This window comes from Corvus cornix, chromosome 3, assembly GCF_000738735.6.
Source record: "Corvus cornix cornix isolate S_Up_H32 chromosome 3, ASM73873v5, whole genome shotgun sequence".
Classification (NCBI taxonomy): domain Eukaryota; kingdom Metazoa; phylum Chordata; class Aves; order Passeriformes; family Corvidae; genus Corvus; species Corvus cornix.
This window is the reverse complement of record NC_047056.1, coordinates 46,645,440-46,660,648: the sequence shown is the minus strand read 5'-3', so window position 1 is coordinate 46,660,648 and position 15,209 is coordinate 46,645,440. Positions and strand designations below refer to the sequence as shown.

Genomic DNA, 15,209 nt, shown 5'->3' with positions numbered 1-15,209 from the left:
CAAGGTAGAGTTTGAAAATGTGACAGTGTCCTCATCCTATTGGAGTGGAAAAATGTTCAATTTTTTACTGATATTTGAAGATGTCCAGTAAATAGTTATTGAAAGCTCCCAAGCAGGAAGGATTCTTACCACACATAAGTGTGCTTAGCCACTCCGTATGAGGAAGTTAGTCACTGAAGGAAAAATGACTGATTTACCATTTCTTACTTCAGTATAGTCCCCTAATATGTTAAAGATCAGCAAGTAATTATCTATGGTTTAAGAGACATTAAGTTGATCAGTTGTAATGTGTATCACGTTACTGGGGTGATTTTAATAAATATATGCTTAACATATCTGAATTTGAGATCAGGCTGAGAAAGTTTCTATTAATATCCTTTAGTCTAAAGTAGGAGACACTGACTTTCCTGTCACAGCTGATCAGTGGATTGGTCAGTGAATTATGAACCTTAGTCAGTAAATAGAAATCTTGTATAATCTGTCCAGGTTTTGCATGCCAGGAATACAGACTAAAGCTTGGAATCAGTGCCTTTATCACACAGGGAGGTGCCTTTGTTGAGCAGTAAATGTACTCATTTGAGAGCTTTTGAGATTTAAATATGTTTCAGTTGCTGAGTTAAGCTCTTTGATTGCAGAGGGGAGAAGGAAGGGGAAGCAAACCCTCCAATCCGCTATCTCATTGCTCCTTCCATGTCATGACCAAAAGTGCAATCCTGTGAGAAACAGACCCACAGCTTCCCCATGCAACAGGGTCAGAGAATTGCACTGGAGCTACCAAAGGTGGCTGTGTCTCACCAGAACTGGATAATGCTAGGGCATTTGCAGGAAAATAAACTTTTGAGGCACCTTTTCAATACTGTTCTTATTAGGTTAACATCTGCTGAGTCCCAGAAATTAGCATTTTCCCTGTAAACAACGATGATCAGAGGAATACAGGAAAATCAAAATATTTAATAAAAATATTTAAGGAACCAAAACAAATCTAAAGTAGGTTTGAAACATTTTGAGAATATGAAAGGATAAATTTCACCTCAAATATATGCCAAATAGGTTCTGCAGATTTTCGCAGTAATTTTTACTTCCTGGAAAATATAATAAATATAATTTATGTTATTACAGATATGCAAATGTACTTCATACTTATCATGCATTATGCTGCCGTGCAGTGCTACCAATTTCATGGACTTGTCCTGAACAAGATTGAAACTGCTCCCTCTAAAACGAATGACTGTGGCAGGCATTAGAAGTCTCTCAAGACTAGCAAAAAGTAAACTCCCACTGTAATCTTCCTTGATCAAAGTTATTAACAAAGCAAATCACTTTCTTTGGCATTAACCTAATTTTACAAGCCTTTGAAAATACTCTAGAATTTTATTTTAATTTAAAAATTAATCCCAACCATTCATCTTTACTCACCCGTAGCTGGGCTACTGTCCAGAATGTAGCACACTGCCAGGAAAATAATTTATCTTAAACAAGAAATTAAATGAGATTGACATACTGTATGTCAGTTTATTACCAGAATTAACTAAGAAAGAAAATAATCCTTACATATTTGTATATGTTAATACCTTCTCTAAAATATAATTTGATCTACGTGAGCTTGTAATATCAAATATTTGCTTTAAAAATTTTTTTCTGTAGAAAGTGTAACTGAAAAAGATACAAAGAATCTTCCAATATGTCAAAAAAACAGACACACATTCTCATAATAAAGCTGTAGTGCAATGCTATGTCATGGTGGCAAAAACAGGGCTTAGAATAATTTAATTTATGTCAAAATGGAAAATAGCCGTTTGATTGTAATTTCCAAAATATTAGCTATGATCATTCCGAGGTTACTGAGAAACTGCTAATTTTCATAAAGCACTGAAAATCTCCCTACTTTTTCTTGAAAATGATGCTTGAAAGTGTTGTCAAGAGGGATTCCTCAAATTGCAAATAATTTTTACAAAGGAAGGTCCTTAAGTTCCATCTGTTGAAGTCCCATATGTCTTGGAGTCCACCCAGGCAGGACATGTTGTTCTTTGTAGAATGCCATTGGTTTTAGTGTGATTAAGTTAGTGAAACTAAGTAATAATAATAATAATAATAATAATAATAACTAGTATTATTAAGGCCAGTGTAGTTCAAACAACTTTGTTTTTCCTGTGAGAGTTAAGTCACGTTCCTGAATTATGATTAGGTTTTGTGACAAATAGAATTGGATCTCAATTCAGAAAATCTGGCTCTTGAAATGAACACAGCTAGTGGCTGAGCATGTGACATGCTTGTAATTATCTTCTCTTTTCTTACAGATATAATTTTGTAACTGACAGATTTTTCTTTCATTTTTTTTTATTCTTTAGGCTTAATTTAACTTAATTTTGACAATGTAAGAAGCTTATAAGAATTTCAGATGTATAAAATATGAAGAATTAGTAATTTTTACTCAATGTAAGAGGCTTATAAGAATTTCAGATGTATAAAATATGAAGAATTAGTAATTTTTACTCATTTTCTTTAGTGAACTTTTGCTGATGGTTAGACTTAAAAGTATCTGTGACATATCAGACTTTTTCTTACAGTTAAATGCATAATAAAAAAAAAGAGAAATATGCTCAAAGGAGAGAAAGAATAAAATTTAGGAAGTGCCACAGTCACGTACAGTCTTAGGAAGGTTTGGACTCATACTAGAAGACAAAAAGTCAACTGCATCTATGTAGTGGCAACAGGATGTTGTTTGAGCATTGTAATTTTTTTGTGTGCATTTCTCTCAAATGAGTTAAAATGGAGGAGGACTGCAGAATATTGGTGTTATGGAGAACACAGTAAGTAACTGATAACACAACATGATTTTAAGAGCACTTGCCCATGTGATCTTTACATGATACTAAGTTAGACTATTTTTTTGCATACTCAAAGCAAATTCTCAAATTCTGCTGCTGTGATGAAGGACAAGTTTTGAAAATGTAACATATTTTCAGTAGCCTTCCAGGTAAAGTCATGTGGTGCAAAGGCAGTCTCCTAGGAAATTAGAGCAATCACAGGTGTTGGGGGAAGTCTTAATTAATTGCTCCCTTTAAAAGTGTAAGATACCTGTCTGCATAAGTGCTGCAGTTCTTCAGATAGTCATGACTGTTATCTATCCTGTGTTACAGTAAAATGAAGTAGCCATTTACTTTTGCTGCGTCAAAGCTGTTTCATTGTTATTCTCCAGCATTTTTAAGAAAGCACAAGACCTTCCTTATTAAATTTACTTGATAATCAGCTAACAAGTCAGTGTGAACAACACTTCCTTCCTTATGATACTTTCCTCTCACTTAAACTGACAGAGACTTCTCTGTGTTCTCCCTCTGCTTCTCTGTTCTGAACATGAGCCATTTCCCCTGGCTCATTTCCCTCTTCTCTCCCAAACTTGCAGTAACGCTAAAAAGTACATAGTGCACAAAAAGTAATTGCAATCATGTATCATGTTTTTCACATGTTGAAAATTTTCATATAATTTTCTCTTATGAGTCTATTGCTTACTTATTTTACATGCTTAGCTTCAAATTCCTCTATGAAAATTTGAGTAGTCCAGGAATTTTCTCTCTGATTTGTCTTTCTGTACCGTTTAGCATAGAGTGACTGTTTGGAAGGAGAACTGTACAGAGAATGCATTATATGTTTTCTTTGCCCAAATGCACAGGAAGGATTTCCTTGGCAACAGCTTATTAGTAAGCAATTTGTGTTTGAGAAATACTGATCCCTGTTGCTTACCTGAACTCGGCTGGAGCACTGTGTGTGCTCAGCATCTCTGGAAATCCACTCATGACTATGAGTCAACAGCTTGGGGCAAAACTGGTAGCAGAGAAGCACTTTTGATACAAATTGTCATGTATAAATAAAAAATTATTTGTTAAAATTCATGCCATGAGACTTTATGAAGAATATGTAAATAGTTTCTGGAGAGCTCTGCCGTTCTATAATCTGAAATCTTGATTCTCAGTTCCCATTTTTTCAACAGCTGATGTCAGTGTGTCAGTAATGACTCCTGCAAGCAATTCTTTTAAATCCCTAATACAGATCCTTCAATTAAGGATCTGTCTCTCAAAATTTTCTGGATTTCTAGGTGTAGTAAGCAACAGACTTTTCCCACCAGAACTCAAGTAACATACTAAATTGTTGCTAAGACTGGGTTGTGACTCCTTAAGTGAATGACTTGCCTTTAGGAAGCTACATATACAGAATATATTGACTAAGACCTTGGTGACAGGACTAAGTGAGGAATACAGTCTACCAAGAATAACAGCCTCTCAAGAAAAGTGTGGCTGGTGCCAGTGCTTGCTATGCGTAAAATTTGATCTGGGCAGAACCAAATCAAATGTGCTTTAGGAAAGACATTTACATTAGCAGAAAGGTGGAAGAGGTGACCTACAGTATTTTTTCCCGCTCTGAATTCATATACCATTATATTTCTCTGCAGAGATATATTATTTACTCATTAGAAGCTATCTCTGTCATGTAAATGATGAAAGTCTCACTTCAACAAGCATGGCCTGAATTTTGTTCTGATCCTTGCTAATTCTGACATTGACAAACCACTGCAATGAAGGCTCTTTAACCAGGAGGCATTCCCTGATAATGCTTTCCAGTCATCTCACCACTTCAGAGTTTCGTGCTTACCTGAAATATTCTTTCCAAAAAAGTGTAACTTATTCTCATAATATGAGGAGCATGGAAAATGTGTTAGGCTGACGCATTTGTATGCACACATAAGAAAGGGTAACTGATCCAGGCACATGTTTCTGCAGTACTGTTTTAAAAGCATTGATAATTGCATCTAGGTCCCCTATAAATAGAAATAAAATTTCTTATCAAAATTCTGAGATTCATAAACATAACTTGGAATTTTCTGAATTGCTTTCAAGTTACTATGTTTAGTAAACAAAATAGTTTTCACAGAATATCATGAGTTGGAAGGGAATCACAGGGATCCTTGAAGTCCAACTCCTGGCTCTGCACAGGACACCCCAAGAATCTCACCATGTGCCTGAGAGTATTGTCCAAATGCTGCTTAGATTCTGACAGTCTTGGTGCAGTGACCACTTCCCTGGGTAGGCTGTTCCAGTGCCCATCCACCCTCTAAGGGAAGAACCTTTTTCTAACAACCAACCTAAACCTCCCCTGACAGATCTTAAGGCCTTGTCACAGATCACTACAGAGAGTAGAGATCAGTGCCTGCCCCTCCTCTTCCCCTGACAAGGAAGCTGTGGACTGCCATGAGATCTCCCCTAAGTCTTCTCTTTTCTAGGCTGAAAAGCCAAGGGACCTCAGCCCCTCCACATATGACTTCCCCTCATCCCATTACCACGAGTGACGCAGATTAGAAAGGTGTGAAGGAAGCAATGTTGGTGTGCTGCTGATCACCATGGAATGTCCTCTCCAGCACCAGTGTCCCTGGAGCTGTGGGCTCTGTGCCCATTTGAATGTTAACCCTAATGGAATCGTGGTGCTGAGGCTGAGGTCCCCATCACCATGGGTAGCCCAGGTTAGAAGAGTGTGGAGGCAGCAATGCTGGCACTCCGACATGCTCTACTTCCCATGCCTCTTCAAGCCCTGTTGTCCCTGGAGATGACTCTGACTCTCTGAAAATGTAACCATAATGGCAAATTGAAAGCGTTATGATAATATCAAGAAACATGAAATAGTTCAATGGATGCAATTTTAAATTTTATTTGATGACTGGATATTCTTTGTCTGATCCTATAGCTCATGTAGCTTTGGTGACCTTTCTTCCATACTAATTTTTGTCACTCTGCAGGATTTTCCAGGGCCATCATCATCTGGGGACTTCTGTATGTTGAAGACAAATTTGTCTTTTTCTAGTTCTTGATCTCTTTGGTGCTTTGAAATTTGGTTTCTTTCTTGGCCTTGGTTTATGTAAGAAAGTCCTCTGCTCATGTAAATCTATAATCAAATTGCTTTCCTGAAATGTTATGGGAGAAAACAGGATCAAAGAGTAAAGAGTAGAGAAGAGGAGAAGTGTTTCATAAGTTAAGGTTTTGATGATTTGGCAGTTTAATATACATAAAACTGATCATGGTCTTCCTTCTAACTTAATGTTATTAACATTTATGAAAGAGTGTGGTTCTTTTATAGATACACAGGGCTCTGTGGTGACCCATTTGTCCACCCCAGAATTGTAATAATGTTTTTAAGACTAAGTGGAACTCAATAGCTGTTGTTAAGGGCAATTTTTTTTTCTATTGACTAAAAGCAGAAGTGACCTAAAGATGGTATGAAATAGCCCTAGAAATCCCAACGTTTAAATAAGGGAATTAATTTCATGCTTTACATACTGCAGTCATGTTTTGTGCTGATTGTCCTGTAATTCCCCATCTGAAGCAGGCACTTCAGGGGAGAACTGTCTGCCTGCAGGGCGCTTTGAAACCCTTAGGCCTTACAGTACTTGCTATTTTCTTTGCTCTTTAGATACAGACTAGGCTTGTACACACTGACTCTGAAAACAGAATTTTGACTCGGGGAGTATGTAAATTTAACCTGGCCTCAGTGGAAATAATGAGCATTCACTGAAAGCACACCCACTGTCTGGGGTGAATCAAGCTGCGATACCCCTGGCACTGGGACAATTATGGAAGGAGCTCGTGTACATGGTAGTGGGTGTGTAGGTGCCATAGTCCATGGTCTTCAGAGGCCCAGTTAAACTTCCATTGAATTTAGCTGTGGCCTTTGCTCCACTGTGGGAAAAGGGAAGATTTACCCCTGTTTAGCAACAAAATAAAATTCCTCAGTGTAGGTTTTGGGTGAAAGTTCTGTGTTTGGTTTTTTGGGGTCTTTTGAGTAAGCATGTATAATATAATGTGTACTCTGTCCAGTTTCTTGAGTCTAGAATGAAACCTGTCATAATCTCTATGATCTTATCTAAAGAAAAAATCTGTAGAGGTTTCTTAGACACTTTCAAGTACAAGTGAGCAGTCAAGAATAGGAAACAAAGGTATCTAACCATGAAAATGATTTTTTTGGGTTTAACAGTTTAAAAACTTGCAAGAGGGAAAACACAGACATCCTCTTTATGCAACTCTGGCTTTTCGGTCTCACTTGAAACTCTCAGATTGCCCACATTTTGTGAATGCCTGAATAGAATTTTCAAGAGCTAGTAGACTGTATTTACTGCACAGCTACTGAAGTGTGTTTCAATACTGGTTTGTTGTTCAAATACCCATTTATAAACATCACTGACCATCTTTCATTATCAAATGTTACAAATTAATATGGCCTTTAAAATTATTGGCGAATCTGTTCTCTCATGATAATCAGTCACTTCTAAAGCATAAGCTATAGCATCTAATATATAATTCAGTTTAGTAGAGGCAATTATGTTGATTGCAAAATCCATCAGAATACACTGGCTCCAAAAATAAGAGTGTATAAGGCAGTCCATATTTAGCAAATTGAGGTTATTAATCAGACCCTGTTCCTTGCATATCATTCATCCCCATGGTGAGCATTTTTCAGCACCCTTGTCAGGGAGCGGCAAGAGCGGGCAGCTCTGCAAGGGAAGGTGAGCAAGAACTGAGGTTGGCAACAGTGCAGGCAGGAGCAAGGCAGCAGCATGGGTAGGCTACAGGGCTGGTTGGAGATCTATCTACAACACAGCTCAAGCCTGTGCCAGGGGGAGTAGCTGGGCTTGAGCACAATTTCAGGGCACAGGCCTCGGTGGAGGCCCTAGATGGGCTGCTCGGTGCAATCACAGCTCCCTGGTGTACTGAGGACCAGGACCTTTGCGGGATAGATAAATAGAGAACTATATATGGAAATAGAGGAGCTTTTAGTTGGAGACCCTTTCTGCAGGCTGTACTTCTTATGAAGCTGTAAAAACACTGTCAACATGTGGGATTAGAAAGCAGACACTGTAATTTGCTGAAATTCTGGGAGATCCTGACTCTGCTTTGAGAGGGAAGGTGATTGACATCGTCCAAGTCAGGCTACTGGACACATGCAGTTACTTCATGCGGGATTTGGTGCAGAAAAGGAGTGGTGCCTGTGAAAGATGGGAGTATCCATACTTCAAATATCATTGTCCTAAAAGTCAGAATAACAAAACCTCATTACGCTGTATCTTCAAATGATATGGCTTAAAATGAGGTTGATTTTCACATTCTTGCTACTGAATTTTTTACAGATAATATGCTACTGAATTTTTTACAGATAAGCCGAATAATATGATAGCAAGAGTACAAACTGGTGAACACAAATTCCTGAGCTGCTGCCAGCTTTTCATGGCAGTTAGCTCTTAAATAGAGGGTCGAACATGCACTTTTATAAGGATGGAATTGTTAGCACATAGCAATAGCAGTAAATTGAGTCAGAGTAGGAATGTCCTCCAGCACTGTTTTCTTCTACACTAGAGGATATGCTACACTTCCCACAATACTAAACCTTCCTTGAGCATATTCTGCCTTACCCACGGTGGCACATAGAATCATTTCTGACATAAAGAATCCAAGCCACAGGTGTTATAACCATTAGGCTCCTCTGAAGGGAAAGGAATCTGGATATTTCAGATGAAAAAAAAAAGGGTCTGAGGGATGAACATGATTTTTTGAGTCTTGGCCAAGTTATGCTCATAATGAAAACCAAACATCTTTATATGAACTGTTTACTATGGATTGGGAGCAAAGAGGGTCATTAAAAGAACCCTGCAGGGAAAATAACTGCAGTAGAGTTACACAGTGGAGACACAGTATTAAATTAATAAAGTGTCAAGCTGATTTGTCTCCTGGTGACCCAGTGGTTGTTTCTCCAGTATTGAAATCTCTGTTATCTGAAGATACTTTTTTTGATGAAACCTATCCTGACAGAAAGATGAGCAGGCAGCTACCTCTGAAACAATTTTTGTAGGAGGTAGCAGGAAATATAATCCCAAAATTTGCCCACAATGGGACTCAAGGAAGAGCTAAACTAACTAAAAGTGCCTGTACTGGGACTATGAGGATGTGGTTTAAAAGTCTTGATCCAGTGCAGGAACTGGGAGCTTGTTTTGTTTCTGTTCAAATGGTATTAGATTGGTAGACAAAATTTGACCCCTGGAATTCTCTGAACTGTCTACACATTTATATAAGGTATGTATTTTATTGCTAATATTTACAAGGGTTTTTTGGGATTTTTTTTTCTTGTTCGACAAAATAACCAATTTTGAAGGAAAAGAGGAAAATGCTTCACTGTAAAAAAAGCTAAATGAAAAAGATCATCTCTCTCTTCAAGAATCTCTTACCACTGTACTGATTGTGAATGCAACCTAGGTACAAAAGGTCCAAAATTCATCCCCTCATCTTTTTGTGACGTTTCAGCATGCATGCCAGTGCATTAGTGTAAGTGTATAATTGTATTAAAATGCATGAAAGCTATAGAAGGTATCTGTCTGCTGTGTGTGACATGGGCATATATCTGTCTTTTTATATTTTGTAAACACAGAAACTGCTTTGGAACCAGAGGGTATATGGGGGTGCAGGGAATAGAGAAAGAGACCACGGCTTCTTATGAGAGTGGAAAGTGAAATATTCTAAAAGAAAATAGACCAAATAACACACACAAAAAGAGGAGGGCAAGAAAAGAAAAAAATTGCATTAAAATGTAGCTTTATTTTACATCACGTAAGACCTTTAATTGCAGGTAGAAGTGCTTGTAATCAATTAAACTAAAAGAACATTCACTGGACTGGGTGTGCATGCATTTGCAGGTGACATGTCAGGAATAAATATTTCCATGGAATCTTAAATTATATTTGGATTGACTACCTTAATACTCAAAGCTCTATCTAAAACGAGTGCCTCCTTCTTCCTTGTTAGGAAGAATTAAGTTCCTATGTGAAGTTATTTCACAGAGAGGCTTTGCTCCTGTAGCAGACAAGCTGGCAGTCAGGGAGCAGGAACATTCCTAAGCACAAGCAGTAATTATGGGCCCCTTTTGCTGCTTATAGAGACAACGGATAAGTTAAGGATTTCTTACCTACACTGATCAAAAGATACATCCATCTAACGCATGAGCAGTGCTCTGAAGTAATGAAGTGGGTAAATATTGCACAATTAGGAATTGTGCTGCACTCATTGTCTCCCTGGTGGGGGAAACTGTGTAATACTCAGAGTTGTTTCTGAAGTATTTGCTGCTAAATAAACTCTGTTGGAAATGAACTTCAGCATTTTATTATCAAAGATCCTGCTCTGTCTGAATGAAGTGCAGGCAGAACAGGTCTCCTGAAGGATTTTTGGATGTAGAAAATAAATGAAAGATTTTTTTTCTCATATCTAGTAGATGACACAATTTTTTTCATATTTTGGTCTCATATTATTTTCTGGTTTAAATATTGGTTATAGCAGACTAATCTGTATGAGACATGAATTTTATCTGGAATTATTTTTTAGCTAAAATCTTCTTAGGTTGAAAGTTTGTGTTTTCTAAATATAGAGTAAAAATAAATAAAACCATGTATTCATGTTCTTAAAAACCTGTTTGACTAATACAGCAGCAGCTCCTGCTAAAACTCTTGTGCATTATGGTTTATACACACACAGTTTGAAAAATGTTTTGCCATTTTTCTTTAATGTGCTAGTTCCCTGTCCATTAAAAACCCTGACCTCAAGTACCTCATGCATTTTACATATGATGTGTTGCATAAAGCAGATTTTATTATTATTTAATGAACCTCTGTATCTGATCCATCATTTCAGTTGCAATACTGGTAGGTAGCATTGATCCCATGTTTAAAGCTTTTTAGGAAAAGGGACACATCAAACCGAAAAAAGCTAGCTTTAAACCAGATATGAAGCCTTCATTTCTGATCTGCTGTGTTTGTGAGATAGTAGCAAATTCTGTGTTAATTTTTTCTTTTCCAGCTGTTTACCTCTGCAAGCGGACAATGCAAAACAAAGCAAGGCTAGAACTAGCAGACTATGAAGCTGTAAGTACCTGGCAAAAAGTAAATTTTTCTGCTGGGCCTAATGAGCCCGTGAAATAATGTTAAGCATGAGAACTACAGGCATTATATGTGAAAATTTATTAGTTATCCAGTTCTTCCAGCTTATGGGTCTAACACTGCTGAGTAGTTTTAAATGGTGTTTGCGAGACTATAGTGATGGCTAACTGGACAAATGTTGAGATTACAGTCCATCTCTAATCTTACTCTGCTCAGATCACCATGCCAGGATCATAAATAACTTCACAAATCCCAGGTACACCATTAGTGTCTGGAAGCAGTTGTTCTCTACACCATTTAAGGTTTGAATGAAGGATCTCTGACAATATTTTCAAAACCTCTTGATAGATGTAGAAATATGAATCTCATTCTTTATAAGTGATGCTGACACTTGAGCCTTTTCCCATCAGCTAGATGAGAGGCAAAGAGGGTCAGACTACAGGCATTCCTACTCCCTGATGATTGTGCTGTGCCTCAGGCAAGGTAAGATAATGGGGGCCAGGAAGAGCCTGAAAAAGAGGGAGTTTGATTAGCTGATGAGGATGGCATTCGATAAGGAGAGAGATGTCTTGAGTTCCAACTCTACCCCCAAAAAGTTCCTGAATTTTTCATGAACATGTCAACATAAAATTCTCAAACAGCCCTGGCTCTGAGCTGAGAGCTGTCCAGCTGTGCTGCTGTGACCTGATAGCAGGGTAGTCAGCCAGGCCTCTCAACACACCAAATACTCCAGCCACAGCACCATGCTGACATGCTGTATTGCTTCTTCTGGCACAAGCTTGTTTTTCAGTGTACGGCGCGGTGGGATATGCATAATTTTATACTTACATGCCTTAGAAAAGTCCCTTTCAGTGTACAATCCATGAGAGCCTTTACTGGTATTGGCAAGATCTCTAGAAAGTCTGCTCTTCTCTTTCTGTAGTCTTCATTTTCAGTGTGTATGGCACAGAGGTACATTTGCAATGCAAAGAAATATAGTAAAAACAACACATTTTTTGTTAAGAAGACTGCATACTACTGCTGTTAAGCTGGGGAGAGATTGAAAAAGCTCTCTTGGAGACAGTGAAAATGTTCCAGCATCAATGGAAGAAAGAATTTTGCAAAGATTTTATAAATGTTCTTCCTGTTATTAGTAGGATAGATACATTTCCTGTACAGTATTGAAGAACTATAGTCTGCATTTTTAAAAATGAGGATAGCTGTGGAGGTTTGGCTATGCTACCAAAAATGGCAGCCAAAATTGTTCAGTGGAAATCATTTGTATGGATAACTGATGAGGAATTGTTGTGTGGATCATCCAGTATGGAGATAACTGCTGTTTTCTTTCATTATTACATACTTTCAAAACAAAGATGTTTCTTTGTACTATTTCAGAATTCCTAAGCCAGCACCCAATATATAAAAATGTTTCAGAAATCCCATGTTCTACTGAAGAATGCATCTACCCTTTTTATCAGAGTTTCAAAACTAAAATAGTCGAGGCATTCAAAAGTATTCCATCTCATTTGGTGTCAAGAAAAACTTTATATCAGATAAGTAAGGTCCACTTACACTGACACAAATATCGTGACTTGTATTATATCTCAGTGAGGGGGATGCGAGGGGAGGAGGGAAAGATAAAGCCAGAAGCTATTAAAGAGTAAATAACTTGTAACCTAACCCACTAAAATTGTGATGTATTTTCAGGAGAGTTTGGCCAGGCTACAGCGAGCATTTGCTCGGAAATGGGAGTTTATTTTTATGCAAGCTGAAGCACAAGCAAAGTAAGTTCCTCTGGAGATGAGCATTTTTCATTCTGCATGCTTTTTGAAGGGGGGGAAAGTGGTTGGACACTTTTTATGTTTAAAATTACTGTCATCAACACTGTTTCTTTTAAATATCCTATGACATTGACAGGGTTGACAAGAAGAGAGACAAGATAGAGAGGAAGATTCTTGACAGTCAGGAGCGGGCATTTTGGGATGTGCACCGTCCGGTGGTGAGTGCTGGTGGGGCTGCTGGCTCTGTGAGCAGGGCCACTGATAAATGTCAGCCATTGTGGAGCTTTGAGGTAGCCTGGGGACAAGTAAAAGAGCAGTAGGGTGAGGGGTTGGGGCTTGCTTACCTTTTTTTAGGATCTAGAGTTTATATGAATCTATTATTGTAGACTGCAGATGTGTGTGCATCCAATTCACGATTTTCAGTGAATAGATGTGTTGTGCCTGATTTCTTGAATCAGAAGGTACCTGTCTTTGACTATTATCATCTCAAAGGTTTCCTAAGGTATGAGTCATACAACCAAAATTATCAGCATAACTAAAAATACCCTTAAATAATTCTGACTTCTTTTTTTCAGTCTGCTTTTTTGCTTGCTAAGCCTTTCAACTTCACTCTAGTTTTGTTTCCAAGCTATTTTTGAAGTACACAAAGGTTAGATATCGGCTTTGAGCTGTGGGAGTCACACACTGTCTAAACAAGATTTATCTGAGTTCTTTGTCAAAGTCCATCTGAATCAAAACTTTAAAAAAGAAAGGTTCTTACATAGTCAACTACCTTGAGTGCTACAATTGTGAGACAGAATGTCAATTCTTACAATAATTCCAATTAAACTGTACTCTTTTTTTTGCTTTACTACAGAGCAGTATCGGTTTCCCTTACCTAGAGTTAAACTTTCATTTACCGTGCATCGGGTTTGGTATCATTACCAATGAAATCGTATGCGGACTGTATCTTTTACTCTGACACTGGGATAAGCTACTTTTAGTGGGGGAAGTAAAATTAGATGATGATATGTGTAGAAGAGTAGAATGCAATGAGAAAGTTTAAATAAAAAATAGTGAACTTGAACATGGTCAGCTTACATTTGTGACTGTGGAACTGAAGCCGTCATAGAAGAAAGGGATTTTTAGGTAGGATTTAGAATGACAGGTAGAGAAAATAATTTCATGTTAAAGATTCCAACCACAGGCAATAGATGCAAGAAGACTGGGACATTATTGTCTAATCACTGACAAAAAATAAGGAAGGAGAACAGAAAGAAATTTTCCATCTGATGTAGATTGGAGCTACATAGGGAATAGACACAAAGTATCTGTGGACCTGAGACCTGTGAAGGCGCAGAGAGCTTTTATATTTGCTGCAGAAATGGATGTAAAGGTTTTGAATCTGAGAATGAGATGTAATTTTCAGATTTGGAAGAGATGAATTGTTGAAGCTTCAAGAGAGTTAAAGGGACCAGGACAAGAGGAAATTGAATCTGATTAAGAGCTTTGGCTGAACTGTGGATAAATCTGCCTGGTCCAGCAGATGTTTTTAATCTGGCTGTAAACATGCCTAGGAAATATCAGAGGCAAAAGACTGGCTTACAGTCAGCAATGTAGGCTCCTGGCTTTAGAAGATATAAATAGATGAATGGAGAGGTTCATACTTTGGCTAAACTGCTCCTCTCAAGAGTCATTGAAATAATATTTTTGAAAACATCGTTATGAATTTACTGTCACAGTAAAAGCCAGAAGCTTCTTTTGAAAAGAATAAAAGATAAAACACAAACAGACTGAAAAGAGGAAGGTGATGCTAGAGCTATTTACAATTTGTGGTGGCTTTTCAAGCCCCCAAAAGCCCTCCCAAAAACTTATAGAAATGCTACTGGAACTCTGGAGAGCTAAATTTTTTAAACTGTTTTTAAAGGTAATGTTTGGATGAGAATCTGTATATAATGCTTATTTTTAATTACAGTTTTTCACCTTTTGATGAAAGTTCAGAGGCTAGGGGTAGCGACAACATAGTTCGAAATCTACCCCAATGTAATTTTTTTTTTTACTGAAAATGAGTTTTGAGGATCAAATGTTTCATTATTTTTGTTTGGTTGGTTGATTGGTTTTAAGGTGAGTAAATAAATATTTTTTCAGGGTATTCTTGCAGGTGTCCTGGTCCTTAGTGGCTGTATTTGTTACCTACCCAGCTACAGTGCTGATACAGAAGCTTTACATGTAAAATATAATCTATGAATATTACCTTTGCATTGTATTTCAACTTTAAGTTGATGAAAGGGGCAGAAGAGGGAAGCAAGCCGTCATTCCTAAAGGACAGTGCAGCAGGGCACTACAAGAATGGGAAGTATGAGAACAGCTGCATGGGCAGTGAAACCAGGAGAGTGGTGACGGAGAAAAAGAGCATGATTTGGGTATCAGAAATGTCACGTGACTCATAAGTTTAAAATAAAAGAAATGAACCAAGGTTTGACATGAAAGAGGATTTGGCTCAAAAAACACTG

The 15,209-nt window shown here is 37.7% G+C and overlaps 1 protein-coding gene across 11 annotated transcripts in view; it reads left to right on the top strand.

Annotated features, from left to right (window-relative positions):
• The window catches only part of RGS7 (regulator of G protein signaling 7), a 243,014-nt gene that overhangs the window by 169,484 nt on the left and 58,321 nt on the right, over nucleotides 1-15,209 (top strand). For all 11 annotated transcript variants that reach the window (XM_039569098.1, XM_039569100.1, XM_039569097.1 and 8 more), the window contains 3 exons: nucleotides 10,878-10,942; nucleotides 12,644-12,720; nucleotides 12,854-12,935. In XM_039569098.1, coding sequence (XP_039425032.1) covers nucleotides 10,878-10,942; nucleotides 12,644-12,720; nucleotides 12,854-12,935 — 224 coding nt within the window. The remainder of the gene's footprint in view (nucleotides 1-10,877; nucleotides 10,943-12,643; nucleotides 12,721-12,853; nucleotides 12,936-15,209) is intronic.